Genomic DNA, 18,828 nt, shown 5'->3' on the forward strand with positions numbered 1-18,828 from the left:
TATGCAATCCATGAGAATCCTCTGTATTGTGTTAGAATACAGTTGTACCAAAATAATAACGATATATCTTATTTCCTGTTTTAAAATAAATAAATACAAAAAACAACACAATAAACCAACATTTTTGGCAAGAAGTGTTTATTATTTTCAACAATACCTTTCTAAAAACCTATCATTGCAGTACCAAAATTGTGCAGTAAAAAATTTTAATATAAAATAATATTATGGACTGTACATCATTTTGTAGAAGAAAAGCTGAATATTTTGCTAGAAATTTAGGAGCTCTTCCGGATAAACAAAATTGTTCCTGAATAGCTTGTATGCTAGAAGTTGGCCTCCAAAAATCATCATCACCAATCCTGAACCTGTGACACACAGAATAGATAAGATTAGTGAAATGCTGGGTGGTTAACTATTTAAAAACGTACAGAACTAATACATTGTTTTATAAGAAACTTGTAAAAAATGTAGAATGACTAATTCTTGTAATATATAGTCAGTGTACATTATTTCTATTAGATGCAAATTGCTTGACATCAAGAATGATCTGGGTCAATCATGAATTAATCTGGCATGGCATTTTCAGTCTTTCTTTAAATATAAACGCATCTGTACATTTTCCAGTACTAGATCAAATAATATGGTAGCTTAATTACTTTAAATATGTTTTACGATTCTGATAGCCAGTGATGATACTAACAATGAGATATTTTGGGGAAATCAGAATTTTCAGAAAGGAAAGCATACCTTATTTGGGTGTAAAAATGTGTTGTCATTTTATATACTGATATATTAATAGTATTTTTTTTTACATATTTCAAAGGGGATGTCATGAGAAATTATATTTACAGTTTATATCTTATTGTTATAATAGTCCCTGATATAAAATCCTCACTCACAATGCAAACTTCAAGGATATAGGCCAAATTTGCTACCACTTTGTGGAAGTTAGCTGAATTACACACCTGTTTTGGTATTCAAACCAACTCTCCCCTTACACCACAATACTCACTTTCATATTTTATAGTTAACCATCTAACAAAAACATTATATTTTTCAGACATAATTCCGAATATTAACATTAAATGTTAAGATTTCAGAATATTAAAAAGGTTAAATTATTCTCTACACTACTCAGTACTTGTTTTCTTGCTTTTACAGAACATTTGTCAGCTGAATGTCAGCAACTAGGAAATGACTGAGTGATTTTGCTTGCCCATGTCTGCTACCATTTGATCAACAGAAATTCAGTGTTTTAGTATGTGATTTTGTATGCACGCACAATAATAAGGTGAATACATTTTGTGAAACACCATCATTTCACTAATACTGCAAATATACAGTGGATATAAAGTCTACACACCACTTTTAAAATGCCAGGTTTTTGTGATGTAAAAGAATGAGACAAAGATAAATCATCAAAACTTTTTCAATTTTTATTGTGACCTACAGTGGGGAGAACAAGTATTTGATACACTGCCGATTTTGCAGGTTTTCCCACTTACAAAGCATGTAGAAGTCTGTATTTTTATCATAGGTACTCTTCAACAGTGAGTGACGGAATCTAAAACAAAAATCCAGAAAATCCAATTGTATGATTTTTAAGTAATTCATTTGCATATAATTTGAACAATTCATTTGAAAAACAAACTGAAATCTTGGAGGGGGAAAAATGAAAAATAAAAACCTTACAATAACCTGGTTGCATGTGGCTGTGTTTAGAATTAACCATTCACATTCAAACTCATGTAAAATAGAAGTCATTTCCAAAGCATTAGATATACCATGGAACACAGTGAAGATAGTCATCATCAAGTGGAGAAAATATGGCACAACAAAGACATAACCAAGAACTGGACGTCCCTCCAAAATTGATGAAAAGATGAGAACAAAACTGGTCAGGGAGGCTTCCAAGAGGCCTACAGCAACATTAAAGGAACTGCAGGAATTTCTGGCAAGTACTATCTGGGTGCTACATGTGACAACAATCTCCGGTATTCTTCATATGAATGGGTTATGGGGTAGGGTGGCAAGACGGAAGCCTTTTCTTACAAAGAAAAACATCCAAGCCCAGTTGAAGTTTGCAAAAACCAACATCAAGTCCCCCAAAAGCATGTGGGAAAATGTGTTATGGTCTGATGAAACCAAAGTTGAACTTTTTGGCCATAATTCCAAAAGGTATGTTTGGTGCAAAAACAACACTGCACATCACCCAAAGCACACCATACCCACAGTGAAGCATGGTGGTTGCAGCATCATGCTTTGGGGCTGTTTTTCTTCAGCTGGAACTGGGGCCTTAGTCAGGGTGGAGGGAATTATGAATAGTTCCAAATACCAGGCAATTGTGGCACAAAACCTTCAGGCGTCCGTTAGAAAGCTGAAGATGAAGAGGAAGTTCACCTTTCATCACAACAACGACCCAAAGCACACATCCAAATTCACAAAAGCATGGCTTCACCAGAAGAAGATTAATGTTTTGGAATGGCGCAGCCAGAGCCCAGACCTGAATCCAATTGAACATCTGTGGGTTGATCTGAAGAGGGCTGTGCACAGGAGATATCCTCTCAATATGACAGATTTGGAGCGCTTTTGCAAAGAGGAGTGGACAAATATTACCACGTTAAGATGTGCCATGCTAATAGACTCCTACCTAAAAACACTGAGTGCTGTAATAAAATCAAAAGGTGCTTCAACAAATTATTAGTTTAAGGGTGTGCACACTTATGCAACCAGGTTACTGTGAATAGAAGTTTTTTTCCCCCTCAAAGATTTCAGTTTGTTGTTCAATTGAATTGTTCACATTATTATTTATCTTTGTTTCAAACAACACAAGAACCTGACATTTTAACAGGGGTATGTAGACTTTTTATATCCACTGTATTCTTTTCCGATTGTACAAGGTACAAAATGCTCCTCTAATGCAAACAGACTAAATTAGATTTCAATCTGATGCCAGCAAGAAAACAAATATGACGGGACTCGTTTAATGAATATGTTAATTGCTGTTTTTATAATTCCTTTCTTTGTTTTGTATTGATCTATACAATAGATACACCACTTTGTTAACTATCTATAATTCAATATAATAGATATCCCCAAACATGCCATCAGCAGTGGGACAACATCCTTTGCATCACTCCAGTAGTTCCTAAAAAGCATATTGTATAAATACATGTTTTGCAACACTAACAAAAGGAACATGCTTCCTTATTAAATAACAAAAACAGAAAAATGTTATCAAGAGTTTTATTTTTAACCAGTAACCGTTAATACCAACACATAAGAATGACCCATTCCTTACCAAGGGCAATCCAATAATGTTCTGTTGACGGGAAATCAGACATAACTGGATGAAATAAACAGACAAGATAGTAGTTGAATGTGACGCATATTACAATAAATATAAAATGTAACATTTTATCAGTTTGTGAAACAGCTGAGCTGGCAAGTATGATGGTGAAGTACTCTCTGACAGATACTGTTTCTTTATAAAGCAGCCTTCCAACCTCAGCCTTCCAAAGTTGCATAACATAACTTGGATTAAAATCCAATCAATTCAGTGACAGGATTACCATCGACATTGTTTATTCTTCTAATCCAATTCATTAGCTTATAGTGAAACCGATACTAAAACATCCACTGAAAAGTGAGTCTCAGGTAGGATGTGCAGTGAAATGACATGTGGACTCATTGATTTATTCGCTACTCTCAAACCTGCCATTACTATACATCCAGCACCAACCAGCCAGACATCCTGACAGTACACAGTCGGATGTAGGGTATAATACAACAGAAGGATGGAGCCTCGATGCATGGTGCTTTACGTAGATTCTCATACAAAGCAGCAACTGCTCATGCAAAGGACATCGATCAGACCAAGGGAAGACCCATTTGATCGTCTGTCAATTTGTATTAATTATACACAGGTCAATTCATGTGGGAGTGGTGTCAGGTTTGTTCAGAAAAGCTGGAATGTCTGAAAACCTTTGACAACGACAATCTTGTTTCCTTGCCCCACTCTCTCGCCACTCACCTGCCACCGTCAGACCAATGTGTATTAGGGTGACAGTGATGGCGTAGTCCCACACCCACTCCTCCACGATCCACGCAAAAATCAGGCCTCCCAGAACATAAGTCACCTCCATGGAGATCACTGTCACTACACAGGACACACAGATTACACAACACAGCCAATATGCCTACCAACATTAATATGAAGAGAATTCAAAATGAATAAAAGAGAGTTAACGCTGTCGACGACTGAAGGACAAAGAATACAGAACAGCCTTGAATCAACCTACCTAAGTATTTTGGACTTTGCCATGATGGTTGTGTTCTGTAGTCAAAGGGTGCTAATAGACTGTCAACTTCGTGTACCCTTCGGAGATGATGAATCACATGAAACTTGAGTCATAAAACTGTACATTTGCTGTTAACTGTAGAACCAGTAAATGTGTCAGGTTGCACTGGGGACATGGTGCTGTGCTCTTTGACAGAAACCAAGAGGAGAGCTCCATGCAGACACTCTGCATGTTACGTGGCCAGTTTCACTGTTCCAGAGACAGGAAGTGTAAGGCAACCATATATCACAACAATTTACAATGAAACTACAAGACTGGATTTTCTTCATCTGGATATTGTGAAAATATCTATTGTTTTGGACTCACCGGAGAACACCAATGCAGACACTGACCACAATGTAGTAAATGGCGTAGAAGGAAACCATACACATCAGCAAGTTCTGTAGGACCACCTGCAAGATATTTTAACATCAGACTCCATCACGCCAGATCCCAAAATGTTCAGTTGGTCATTAATGAAACAAATATGATCCATTCCAGCTTTGCTGTTGACCAAACTAGAAAAAGGAAGGCCATATAGGCGTTCCAGACAAAATAAATGACATCACCTGACCACAGGATCAGTCATTTCCAACATAAGGTGTTTGAAGCCAATTTCTTAAATGAAATTGTCTGCTGTTTTGTGAGAACCACAGCAGCACATCAGCCTGTATGTACAAAGTGACACACGTAGCAGACAGGCTTGGTTCCCTACAGCTGTCTCGTGTGCTGTCCAAAACCGGAGCCCATGGTATTTACCCATGTTTCACTGATGTTGGTCTTGATTTTGATTGATGTTGGTCCATAGCGTTTCAGAGTATACCCACAATACCCGCAACACCTGCAACAGTAGTCCAACAACATGAAGAGCTGCCGTTTCTTTATCGGTGGAGACGCTAGAAGGTAGGTTACAGTAGAGCAAAAACGCCCGGGGATGAGGGCTGGTCTTAATGGGATTACACACATGCGAAAAGCTTCCAGTCTCAATACAGGCTGGATAAAGCCTGCCCGAAGGCCTGGACCACTTCTAGAGCAGCACCGACACACCATCACTTTAAGTACACCTGAGTGGTGTGACGATCAACCTGTCTTCACACTGTGATGTCATTGCATGCATATATTCACTGGGCAATATTGCTTTTTAGGGATATTAAAGTGTTGGCCTGTTGGGTTGTATATACTGTAACAGCTGCTGAAGCACCAGGAGGCAAGCCAGACATGACTCTGAGTAAATTAAATGTAAATAGGTCACACAGTTTTTTAGAACAGTGGCCTTCTCTGCTTCTCTGGCTCATTGATCTCTACAGTATACTGAGTAGCAAATTGGCTGGTGTTCATGCACATTTTTCAGTGTAGAATGTCTACTATACATTTGCAAGTGAAATTAACTACCTAAGTGTTAAAATAACACTCAGTGATGTAAAATATCCCAGGTTTTGATGTTATTAACCAAAGTTGGACCAAAACCCTGCCCATTCCCATATTTCCCAGAATTCTCTGCTGTAAGCAGATTTTCTTTTAATTGTTGGTTGTTAAAACAAATTACATGAATAATTACTGATGTATTTATCATTTGCAACTAAACTATAAATAACAAATTTCTTTCTAAAACAAACTGTTACTTTGACTTGCAGCGTTCAGTCTTTAACCCACACTTAATTCTGAATGCAGGATTGGGGGTGAATATCAATTCAATACGATTACTAAACCCACTCTGGCTGGATTCCAATAGGAATTACACATCACTTTGCAAGCTAGAATAATGTGACTCAGAGGCCTGATAGGAAATATGCAAATAGGGCTTTATGCTAAGCAACGTCCTAATTTAACACTGACAAGTGTGGAATTCTATAGACACAGAAACAGTATTAGAGTTAAGACTCTCAGTGTTGATTTCAACCCTGGAGAATACGTAGTGTGCTACTACATACAATCTCAATGGGATCATCTAGGGTGGTCTAGTGGTCTAGGCCCCTGCATCACTTGCATGTGTAATGCTGCAGTATGGGTTTGACCAGGGCTCTTCCAGAAAAACAATGTCCTCTATCTTTCCTAATTTTCTCAATCAAATAAAGCAAATAGCATATATATGGTCTCTATCAATGATCCCTCTGAAAACTGAGTTGAGACATTCCATTTTTGAGAAAAAGGCCAGTCCTAAACCCTTTTCCATTTACCTGGTCCTGAACCCAATCTTCACCGCGTCACTAACCTTCCATGCCCTACTCAGACCAGCATCATTAGAGCTTCTTTTCTTTTTAGCAAGCTAGTGACACCTGTAACTCACTAATCACTAATGTCATTGAGTGGATTGTAAGGTGACGCGCGTCCATTCACTATATAGAATACATCACCAACGCAAAGGATGTATTCAGCTAAGTGCTCAGTCCATACTGGAAAAGGGCCCCAGTTAACTATTATGCACATTACAAGTATCAAAATATTAAGTTCCATGAGACTTGACATATTTACAGTACAGTGATGATCTGGGAAAAGCTGTGAAATACGTAATAGACTCCATTGGCCGGACATGATCTCACAGTGCATCCCATAATAATTTCAGTATAGTACAGCTACAACATTTTTACAAAACACATAGCCATAGTCATGATCGTAATAACACCAAGAGAGGGACACAAGAAATACAGGCAATGATACATTTGTTTGCAGTTAGGTCTATTGTACATTTGCCATGAATGAAGAGGTAAATTCGTATTCTACTATCGTTGAACAGTTCTATTACTTTTACAGTACATCTATTACTGTTTTTTTAATTTTATATCAAATCAAGTTGAGGCATTTTGTTTATATAATGGACCTACAAGATATGTAAATAATATACTGTACGTTGTACGTCTACTTGGTTTGCTGGGTTTCTCGGATTTACAAGTAGAGATACATTTTTACCATAAACTGCAACGAAAAAGCCTACTGCGTAAACCTGGAAAAATAGGTTGATGGCCCACTACGTAAACTATGTTACTAGTTGGCTACAACAGAACGTTTTAGGACGTTATTTGCGCTATTTCGCAAGTCACCCCGTTTCACGTCGACAAGCAAACTGCTTTTATTTGTACCTCTTTTCCAATCATTGCCTATTTCAGTCTCCAGACATTCATAATGCGTCAGTAGTCACATGCGAATGGCTTCATTTTAAATTGCAAGGTTATGCGACATGCTTTAACCTATTAATATTTTGTTATTCGGGAGCTAAAACTTTCGATATTGCCATCATGTGCTCCACACAGCATAGCTGGGGCACCCACAGCAAGCACTCGCTCCGAGCCACGCTCATGCGCATTGACGGCTGCCTGTGCAATTTGTCAGTACTCGTGGGAGAATTTGGGTAAGAAACACACAAATTAAAACAAATGTACTTTAGGATAAAACAATTAATGCACGAAATTATGTCTTATAGTAATGAGTAATCTATTGTGTAATACTTTCGTTAGAGGTTCATTGCGACGGAATTTGACCAAAACTTAGCAATAAGTACAAAACGACTGGACGTGTCATCAATAATATCAGCCAGGAAGAGGTTCAATGTAGAGCGTGAATCTATTGCCTTCAAAATTTGTAACAAAAGTTGCGTCGAAAATTACTGCAATCGATAGGAAATATGTTGCGCTATATTTATTGTCTATTGGAGAGGTATATAATAATGGCATATTGTACTCTTTGAAGAATAATGCTAGCTTCAGTTTAATTCCCTGTTATGGCTTGGGAGCGAGGAGGAACTGTGCGCTTGACAAGCGATCTGGACTAAAATATTTATCACCATTTCCTTCAGAAAAGCTTTCAAGGCAGTTAAAATATTATTTCTGTTGTATTGCAACGAGTCTGCAGGCCTGCCGGTGAGAATTATATAGAGTATATTCCAGCTCCGCCATTTTGGGAAACTGCCTTTAAAACATATTAAATAGTATCAGAGCAAAGAAAAGTGTTTATTTCTGATACAATGCGTGATTGGCGTCTTGCTAAGGGACATCACTACATATCGGTGACACTCGTAGTTGGAATACAAAGGAAATGGGAACTGGTTGCGCCCTAACGAATCATTTAATTCCACTCGTGATAAAAACTATTTCACTCACAGAGCTCGAAATAAATATTTTTTACGCTCTTAATCGACAATGGGCATCTGATAATAAAATTAAACTCACATGTAGAACAACATGCCCACATTCAACACGCGGAATTTTCCTTTGTAAGAATATTTTTTGATCATTCAAAAAAGTATTCCCGCATACGATGCAATTTTGACGCTTATATAGCAGAGGATTAGCCTAATCCTTCAAATAGTTTGGGGTGGAAATATAATTATGCTTGCGTAAAATTGAAGTTACTTTCATATTGCAATTTCATAAGACTGTCAGCGATTTGCTGTTGATAGAGGCTACTATAACTGCCTAAATGCCTATACTTGCTTATAGGCGCATACATAACACATACATTATAGACTATATCCTACACAAATGTCTCGAAATCTATTTGAAAGACATCCATATTGATTCATCATATTGCTTGAACTATCGATAATTCATAATTTCTATGAAATAGCCTACGTTGAACATTCGTCTCCATTTTTTGTTCTGTGATTTCATTGTTGAATAGGGTCTGAAAGTTTCAAACGCATTCTAATTCTAGTCAGCAATGACCTCTAGTGGTTGATGCGCGTCATTGAGTTACAATGTAGCAGGCCTTCCGCTGGTAAATTTCGACAATAGTAAAATATTGTGGCAAAGCCTCAACGTGAAACGTCTACGATTTAATTTTACTTGCTATTTGCGCAAACCTAAAGTTAGCAAATCTCCACTTAGCTCATGTTTTAGAAGATTCTTATGTAAGTTCATAGAGGTTCATAGATTATGCCATATTCATTTTGCTGTGAAAATTGTCTTGCTTGGCATGATCTACTATTGTCTCTTTCAGATATTCCCATTTTTAACATGGATGAAACTACAAATGTAGCTACAAATGCAGCAGCTCCTGATTTTGATATGTATAATGCCATGGACTGGAATGATGGTGTTGGAACCCTGCCTGGGAGTCAACTAAAGGTACATATCACCACAATGGCACAAAATATTAAATGTCGCCATTTATACTTCACTCCAGCATTACTGTGTTACATTTGCATGCAAAATCCCAGCTTTAATGTCTCCCCGGATTGAGAGACTCAGTATTTGTGGAACTTTTAATTTGCCATTGGTGCCCTTTTGGCAGATGGTATACCTAAGAAAAACATGATTCTAAATATTGACGTGTTTGAGAAACAGCACATATCAAGTGTTATAGCTGTTACATGTGACAGTCTCACCTAGCTATTTTGATTAAGATGAATGCAAAAACTTTTATTAACTTTGGATGAGATTGTCTGCTAAATAACCAAAATGTAAATGTGTTTTAGAGAGGAAAATCAACTGTCACTCCTTTAATAGATGTGATAATGGACAGTCTGTAAAGGACATTCAGATGATGCATTTGATGTTAATGGCATTCAAATGCAATAACATATAGTTTGTCCATTTTTATGTTTTTTTTAAAGGTCAACTGAAGACATCTAGTTGGAGGTAGTGAATACAGTACATGGGCAGTCACAAATGTTATATTTTAAATTACGTGCTATATTTTATATCTATATTTACTGTATATAAAAAGGAGTCTAGGCCAGTTGAATTTAGCCAACAATATGAATTTGTTTTCTATAACGTTTCTAAAATAATTTAGACCTGGCAAAACTATTCTATAATGTAATGCCTGGCAAAAGTATTCAGACCCCTGACCAATTAGGGGGTACAAATCTTACATTGAGATGTAGCGCTGCTCGTTATTTTACTTTATAAAACTAAAAATCAATTCTTATTGAGATTTTAGCTTCGAATATTTTTTGACAGTTGGTTCTATCTATTTCTCTTTAGGTGTGTTGGTGTGCATTGTTCACCATGCACAAGAGAGCTGTCACTGTCTGCCTAGTCTTGATTCTAGGCTGTCTCTTTGGACATGCACACCAGTAGTCATTGTGGCGTTGAAATCAGAATCCATAAGCAAAAAAGAACTCACTGCTGGCAGTAAAATATTATTTTATGTCCTGATGCACTTGTTAAGGACAGCAGCAAAATGAATATGAACTTTACCTAGTGCCAGAATGTTAGCAAAAAACCCTTTTGCCTCTGGCACGAGAAAGAAAAGGGTCTGCAAGTGGATCCTGCTGCTGTCAATTACTGTATTTTCATCAGCTGACATGCCAGTCAATGACCTAAAGCAGACATCTAAATCCACTTATAAATTCTGCCCTGACCGTCAGGTTCTGGACCTGATTCTAGTGGAAAACTTGAAGGACCATGTCCAATAAAACATTTCAGATGTTTTCCTTGCGATGTAGTTGTTTTCTAGGTTGGTCTCCTGTCTATTTCAATGTTTAACGGTACAGTGTACCCTTTAATATTTGCCAGGCCCAGATGCTGTTCCCAGACCCCCTGATTGTCCTGTCAAATGGCACACATGCAGGCTTCAACTTGTGTTGGCTTTAAGTCACTGGGTTGGGATTTTAAGATCTGTGTCATGGTATAAAGCTTGTTCTTGGCTTGTGATATTGGATATTAACCTAGTTTACAAAGTCAATCCAAGGTGAAGAAAAAGACAATGCTGTTAACTACTTGGCAATGCCTAAACTGAAACTGGTTTCCAGTGAGCAAAAGTATTTGAATTGTGTCTTTCAAATTTTAACCAAAACTATGTACACTCACCTAAAGGATTATTAGGAACACCTGTTCAATTTCTCATTAATGCAATTATCTAATCAACCAATCACATGGCAGTTGCTTCAATGCATTTAGGGGTGTGGTCCTGGTCAAGACAATCTCCTGAACTCCAAACTGAATGTCAGAATGGGAAAGAAAGGTGATTTAAGCAATTTTGAGCGTGGCATGGTTGTTGGTGCCAGACGGGCCGGTCTGAGTATTTCACAATCTGCTCAGTCACTGGGATTTCCACGCACAACCATTTCTAGGGTTTACAAAGAATGGTGTTAAAAGGGAAAAACATCCAGTATGCGGCAGTCCTCTGGGCAAAAATGCTTTGTTGATGCTAGAGGTCAGAGGAGAATGGGCCGACTGATTCAAGCTGATAGAAGAGCAACTTTGACTGAAATAACCACTCATTACAACCGAGGTATGCAGCACAGCATTTGTGAAGCCACAACACGTACAACCTTGAGGCGGATGGGCTACAACAGCAGAAGACCCAACCGGGTACCACTCATCTCCAATACAAATAGGAAAAAGAGGCTACAATTTGCACGAGCTCACCAAAATTGGAAAGTTGAAGACTGGAAGAATGTTGCCTGATCTGATGAGTCTCGATTTCTGTTGAGACATTCAGATGGTAGAGTCAGAATTTGGCGTAAACAGAATGAGAACATGGATCCATCATGCCTTGTTACCACTGTGCAGGCTGGTGGTGGTGGTGTAATGGTGTGGGGGATTTTTTCTTGGCACACTTTAGGCCCCTTAGTGCCAATTGGGCATCGTTTAAATGCCACAGCCTACCTGAGAATTGTTTCTGACCATGTCCATCCCTTTATGACCACCATGTACCCATCCTCTGATGGCTACTTCCAGCAGGATAATGCACCATGTCACAAAGCTCGAATAATTTCAAATTGGTTTCTTGAACATGACAATGAGTTCACTGTACTGAAATGGCCCCCAAAGTCACCAGATCTCAACCCAATAGAGCATCTTTGGGATGTGGTGGAACGGGAGCTTCGTGCACTGGATGTGCATCCCACAAATCTCCATCAACTGCAAGATGCCATCCTATCAATATGGGCCAATATTTCTAAGAACGCTTTCAGCACCTTGTTGAATCAATGTTGGCCCATATTGATAGGATAGCATCCTGCAGTTGATGAGCTTTGCTGCAATTTTGGTCAGCTCGTGCAAATTGTAGCCTCTTTTTCCTATTTGCAGTGGAGATGAGTGGTACCCGGTGGGGTCTTCTGCTGTTGTAGCCCATTCGCCTCAAGGTTGTGCGTGTTGTGGCTTCACAAATGCTTTGCTGCATACCTCGGTTATAACGAGTGGTTATTTCAGTCAAAGTTGCTCTTCTATCAGCTTGAATCAGTCGGCCCATTCTCCTCTGACCTCTAGCATCAACCAGGCATTTTTGCCCACAGGACTGCTGCATACTGGATGTTTTTCCCTTTTAACACCATTCTTTGTAAACCCTAGAAATGGTCAGTAACTGAGCAGATTGTGAAATACTCAGACCGGCCCGTCTGGCACCAACAACCACGCCACGCTCAAAATTTCTTAAATCACCTTTCTTTCCCATTCTGACATTCAGTTTGGAGTTCAGGAGATTGTCTTGACCAGGACCACACCCCTAAATGCGTTGAAGCAACTGCCATGTGATTGGTTGATTAGATAATTGCATTAATGAGAAATTGAACAGGTGTTCCTAATAATCCTTTAGGTGAGTGTATACTGTATCAAGAGATGCATAGGTCATTTAATTAATCAGCATGTTTCAGTTTCATACAATCAACTATGAACAAAACACAGAACAGTACACATGTTTAATCTAAATTGTATTTCAGTGTTTTGAAAATGTATCTGTAATAGAAAGCAGTGTAAAATCTTCACACCACCTTGTATGGTTATTTATTTTATTAGAAATGTTTTGGTGGGGAGATTTCAGGTAAATGTCTCAAATATGCCATTCAAAGTCTCAGAGCAGTGGTTAATATCCACCTGATATGTTGGAAGACGTGTGCTGAAAGTTTGGGGAAAACATGATATACTGTCCATACGCAATAACTTTCAAACCTCCACACCATTTCTATAGAATTTATTTTCACTCTTTTATATTTATCAAAGAAGGGCATCACTTATTAAATTGAATGAGACAATTTTATCTATTATTGTATGAAAAATAAACTGTATTTGATCCCACACAATCACTGTATAAAACTTACGTTTCTGTGTGTGTGTGTGTGTGTGTGCGCGCCTCAGTTTAAGGTGAATGAGTTTGGAGTATTGGAGGTCATAACCGAGGAGGGAGATGAAGAGTGTATGAAGAAGGCTCATGCCACCACTACATGGGCAGTACCCACGGCTCAAGAGGGTAAGCCGACACATTTCAATGTACACAAGCTTTCTACCATCATCTTTGTATGTAAGCCTTCACCATAGAAGTTACTGGACTTATCTGGGACAAAACTAGTTCTTGCATGGACCAGAATTTAATGTAATCAACTGGGTTGCAATTGGAACTTCATTTGCTGGTTCCTCCTGACCTGGAATGAAGCAGCCAATGAATTATATTGAATTAACAGAGATGGCTGTAATGGGGCTGCCTGTGCTCTCACAAATATAATAATTACTTCCCCGTTTCCAAAAAAGTTAAGACGCTGTGTAAAATGAAAACAAAAATAGAATGCAATGATGTGCAAATAATTTATACCAATATTTAATTGAAAATAGTACAAAGACAAAATATAAATGTTGAAACAGATTATTATTATTTTTTTTTGTGCACTTTTGTGCACTAATGTACCCCCATACCATCACGGATGCTGGCTTTTGAACTGTGCGCTGATAACAAGCCGGATGATCCCTCTCCTCTGTAGCCCAGAGGACGCGGTGTTCTTGATTTCCATTTTGTCAGACAACTGACAGTTTTCCACTTCACCTCAGTGTTTCTGAGCCCATGCAGTGATGTCCACTACAGAATCATGTCTGGTTTTAGACCTGAGGGCCTGAGGGCCTGAAGATTGCAGCCATCCAATATTGATTGTTCCTTGTGTACAGAGATTTCTTTGGATTCTTTGAATCTTTTAATGGTATTATGTACTGTAGATGATGAGATCCCCAAATATGCAATTATATGTTGAGAAACGTCATTCTTGAATTGTTGCACTATTTGCCTGCACAGTCTTTCACAGAGGGGTGAAGCCCTCCCATCTTTACTTCCGAAAGACTCATCCTTTATGGGATGCTATTCCTATACCCTTTCATGTCACTGATCTGTTGGTAATTAACGGCAATTAACCTAATTTGCTGTGTGATGTTCCTCCAGGTTTTTTTTTTTGCATTACACAATTTTTCCAATCTTCTCTTGCCCATGTCCCAGCTTTTTTTGAACGTGCTGCTGGCATAAAATTCAAAGTGGGCATGTATTTTTCAAGAAACAATAATATTTCTCAGTTTCAACATTACATTTTTTGTTTTGGTACTGTTTTCTATTGAATATAGGGTTTAAATGATTTGCACATCATTGCATTCTGCATTTCTTTGCATTTTACACAGTGTCCCACATTTTTTGGAAATGGGGTAGTACTAATTACTAATTACTAAGAACAAGAAAAGATTGACATGTTTCTGATTAAAGTTCTTTGTTTTTTGAGCCTGGATTGAACCCACAAATGCTGATGTTGAAGATACATAACTAGTCTAAAGACGGACGGTTTATAGCTTTGTTAATCAGCACAACAGTTTTCAGCGGTCCTAACATAATCACAAAAGGATTTTCTAATGATCAATTAGCATTTTAAAGTGATAAACCTGGATTAGCAAACACAACGTCCCATTGGAACACAGGAGTGATGGTTGCTGATAATGGGCCACTGTACGCCTGTGTAAATATTCCATAAAATATCAGCTGTTTCCAGCTACTATAGTCATTTACAACATTAACAATGTCTACACTGTATTTTTGATCAATTTGATGTTATTTTATAAAAAAATCTGTTCACAGAAATTTCTAAGTGACCCCAAACTTTTGAACGGTAGTGTCTGTACAAAAATTACAGATGTCCATACATTTTCAGTTGACTGTGTTTTGTCATACCATTATAAACTGCCTGATGTAGCACAGCTATCAGCTAATCAGTATTCTGGGTTTAGGCAACCCCAGTATATAATGGCAAATATACAGTCTGGTGGGTAAAGCCTGAAATGAAAATACAATAATCAGACTTTTTCCTGCTTTATTTACACATATTAACCCACAATATCCAAGTATATCCAAGTGAATATTGTAAAAAACGGAATTTAATAAAAAAAAAACGAAAACAGTAAAATAGCCTGTTTGGATAATTGAACATCTCCCTGAGTTAAAGCAAAAGGAATCACCTTTCGCTTGAAGAAAAATCAGATTTTCTTTTTTAGACTGTTAAGCAAAACAAACAAAAGGTGAACATTTTGATAGGGGGTGGTGATTTTCTGTACTCAGTGTATATACATTTTCTCTTTCTGAAGTGGGCATACAATACCTTGCAAAAGTCTTAGGACAAATTTGTTTTCTTCTATTTATGTGGGCAGGATGTTTTTATTTGTTTAATCAACAAAAACATAACATTACACAAATGTTTGGCAATTTTGGCAGAGTCATCTATCACCAAAGTATATGCTTAATCCATGAGAAGTCATTAGAAAAATACTTACAAACACTGCAAATACAATTAGACCTTCTTGGAGTGGAATTTAGATGAGTATTAGACTGGCTACCTCAGTGCCTCTGCCTAAAAATAATTGAAGCTATATGAGATCACTTGGACAGGGAAAGAACCAAAAGCAAAGAAAAGCCAAATGAACAGTTTTGTCAAATCCGGCAAAAAGCTTGGAACAGTTTACCACAGAAAACCCAAAGAAATTGCAACAACAGTCTAACGAAGTCAAATGCTTCAGATTTGCAGTCTAAGGGAAGCCACAGAAAATAACATTGATAAAATAGTTTATATATTTTCTTTTCAAACACTTACTCTGAAAATGGCTTTAAATGATTTTCTCCTATACGTTTGAACATTACTGTATTTACCTAGAGGTTTTCACTAGCTTATTATATACCATGCAGACAATCTTCAAGAAGCTCGAGGCCTTATCAATTTTAGCATCTATTTGAGCATTTCTGATATGCTCGGCCTGTGACCTTCTAGTAGCTTTAGTGTTATCCTGTTGCTCTGTTCTTATTGACTCTGAGCTTGGAAACGGTTTATTTGCCACACAGAAGACAGGTGAGAATGACTTTGCGACTCTCTCCCTCCCGGCCCCCCCTTTCTTCTGTCACTCTATTACCCTCTATACCCAGCCCTCTCAGAAAGCATGTCAGCAGCGGTGAAACAGGCGGGGCAGGAGGGACAGAGGGCCCACAGAGGTCTGGTGTGTGCGTGCTGCCAGAGGAAGGGCTCCCCCGTGGACTTCCTGTCGGACGGCCTTCACTGCAGTGAGCGCTGTCTGCAGCAGAACCAGCTGGAGTGAGTGGGCTGAGGAGGAGTGGGCTGAGGAGTAGTGGGCTGAGGAGGAGTGGGCTGAGGAGGAGTGGGCTGAGGAGTAGTGGGCTGAGGAGTTGTGGGCTGAGGAGTTGTGGTCTGAGGAGTAGTGGGCTGAGGAGTTGTGGTCTGAGGAGTTGTGGTCTGAGGAGTAGTGGGCTGAGGAGTAGTGGGCTGAGGAGTTGTGGGCTGAGGAGTTGTGGGCTGAGGAGTTGTGGTCTGAGGAGTAGTGGGCTGAGGAGTAGTGGGCTGAGGAGTTGTGGGCTGAGGAGTAGTGGGCTGAGGAGGAGTGGTCTGAGGAGTAATGGGCTGAGGAGGAGTGGGCTGAGGAGGAGTGGTCTGAGGAGTAATGGTCTGAGGAGTAGTGGTCTGAGGAGGAGTGGGCTGAGGAGGTGTGGTCTGAGGAGTTGTGGGCTGAGTCTCCCTTCCATTATACTCTTGAGCCTGCCATTCTATGCAGAGAGTAAACCAGGAATAATTCATCCGTTGGTTTCTTTAAAGAGTGGCAGTCATGCTAATGCATGCTTTGAGCTACAGAGAAAGAGCCAGTGCTGTATTGGGCCCATGTATCCATTGTGTTATAGGAGAAGCTGCCAACAGCATGTTACATCTTAAAGTGGTGGGCCAATTGGCTCTGTGGATTTACTACTGCCATGGCAACAGCGAAGGTGGAAAAAAGAGCATATGGTTAATGACATCAGAGAAAATGTGACTTTGATTAAGATTTCTGTTGTTGATTTTGACCATATTTATAGCTGCAGATAACGACGCAATTATTCATAGACAGCCCAGTGACATGAAGAAGTCAATGCAAGACAGATGCGTTCTGAATATGGAAAACACGGGGTTGCTCGCCCTTTTCATTTGTGACTTAAATATGCATGTATTTCACTGACTCTAGTAATACGGCCTGAATCATTCTAGTTTTTTCTTCCCTGCATTTTCATTACAAGCCTTTTTGTTTCATCATTTTAGTCATTGCACGTAGATTTACTGGTACTCTATATTTTATTTCCACTGCAGTGAACTGAAGCTAAAGAAAGAGGTGTCTAAGAGCAATGGGGAAGTGGTCAGCCGTAAGAAGCCTCTGCAGCAAGACAAGGAGAGCGTAGCTGATAAGATGGACACCACAGAGGTCCCACCTGAGGGCGATGATGACGACTATGTCAGTATTATGTTATGATCGAGAGAATTTAAAAGCTGTCTTTTACCAATGTTGTTATGCAAAATTGTTTTTAATGGTATTTTCAGCTCTAAAATACTGTGTACCTCTGTTATACCTGTTAACGAATTTAACAGGTGATTTGTTAGATTTTTTTTTACTACTCATCAGAAGACATAAGCTGGAAATGTTTTAAGCTAATTTTTCCAATCATCTGTCTACAAAATTGTTCCGAGATTGAAACTTTCTTGTTTCAATTCAGTCTTGTAAACATTAGAGACGAGATTCTACACAGATATCTCTTGATATTTCATAATATTTTGTAGATATTGCTTATGGGATTCATACAGAGCCCCCAGTTTGGGATTTGCATCACTCCAGATTGTGAAGGATGACACACAGGCCATGCATACGTTCTCTATTAGGTGTCGTGACTCTAAATTCTTAGTCTTCTAAGAATCTGGCTAAATATTCTAGTGTTCTAGTGCTTAAAGGCTGCTGTGTGTGCATCAAACAGGAAGAGAAAGACAGTAGGAAGGCAACGCGGGGAGCTCCACGAGGCAGGAGGAAACGGAGGGGAGACGCAGCCTTGCTGAGACACAGTGAGTGGAAACAGGCGGTTGGAGGGAGGCTGTGTGAAGGGCCACTCAGGGCCCAGAATGCTCATTCGCAATCTTGAGTCAGAATTTTGTGAATTTGTTTTTAAGAGTCTTCTCGATATTAACCGCTCTCGGTATTGATACAACATCTGTAATTAGCATTGTGTGTTGCAATGTGCTTTTACACGTTGCTGCTTTAAATACAGTCTTGTGAATCATTGTGTCATTTTGTTAGCCATTCCATATGGAGGGAAGAAGAAGTCTTGGTGTTGGGCTTCATATCTGGAGAAGGACAAAGCCATTGCTGCCCCTACCAAGCTCTTCAAAGAGGTGAGAGGTCATACCATACTTGCAGGCCTGTTTACATTGGGTTAGTAGCTGAGCTCTATCATTTGTCTATTCATTTCATTCAGCTCCTTTACAGCTTGTCATTCACGACTATGATGCCACACA

At 38.8% G+C, this 18,828-nt stretch overlaps 2 protein-coding genes across 3 annotated transcripts in view; one reads left to right on the forward strand and one right to left on the reverse strand.

Annotated features, from left to right (window-relative positions):
* Nucleotides 1-162: 162 nt before the first annotated feature.
* tmem244 (transmembrane protein 244) lies at nt 163-5,412 on the reverse strand. 2 transcript variants are annotated; one of them, XM_010882923.3, is made up of 6 exons: nt 5,100-5,412; nt 4,668-4,753; nt 4,302-4,378; nt 4,034-4,159; nt 3,302-3,346; nt 163-365 (listed from the first exon to the last, which is right to left on the reverse strand). In XM_010882923.3, the coding sequence occupies exons 1-6, from the start codon at nt 5,388-5,390 to the stop codon at nt 268-270; spliced, it is 723 nt and encodes a 240-aa protein (XP_010881225.2). In that variant the 5' UTR covers nt 5,391-5,412; the 3' UTR covers nt 163-267. The 2 variants fall into 2 exon arrangements, with proteins under 2 accessions (XP_010881225.2, XP_034143829.1); XM_034287938.1 differs by lacking the exon at nt 163-365 and adding an exon at nt 1,537-1,564 and having other exon boundaries at nt 5,100-5,411.
* A 2,076-nt stretch (nt 5,413-7,488) lies between these two features.
* The window catches only part of l3mbtl3 (L3MBTL histone methyl-lysine binding protein 3), a 30,340-nt gene continuing 19,000 nt past the window's right edge, over nt 7,489-18,828 (forward strand). Inside the window, exons 1-7 of the mRNA XM_010882921.4 lie at nt 7,489-7,686; nt 9,273-9,400; nt 13,358-13,469; nt 16,434-16,599; nt 17,638-17,779; nt 18,294-18,378; nt 18,611-18,705. Coding sequence (XP_010881223.2) covers nt 9,290-9,400; nt 13,358-13,469; nt 16,434-16,599; nt 17,638-17,779; nt 18,294-18,378; nt 18,611-18,705 — 711 coding nt within the window. The 5' untranslated portion in view covers nt 7,489-7,686; nt 9,273-9,289. The remainder of the gene's footprint in view (nt 7,687-9,272; nt 9,401-13,357; nt 13,470-16,433; nt 16,600-17,637; nt 17,780-18,293; nt 18,379-18,610; nt 18,706-18,828) is intronic.

The sequence above is a fragment of the Esox lucius genome, chromosome 18 (genome assembly GCF_011004845.1).
Source record: "Esox lucius isolate fEsoLuc1 chromosome 18, fEsoLuc1.pri, whole genome shotgun sequence".
Taxonomy (NCBI): Eukaryota; Metazoa; Chordata; class Actinopteri; order Esociformes; family Esocidae; genus Esox; species Esox lucius.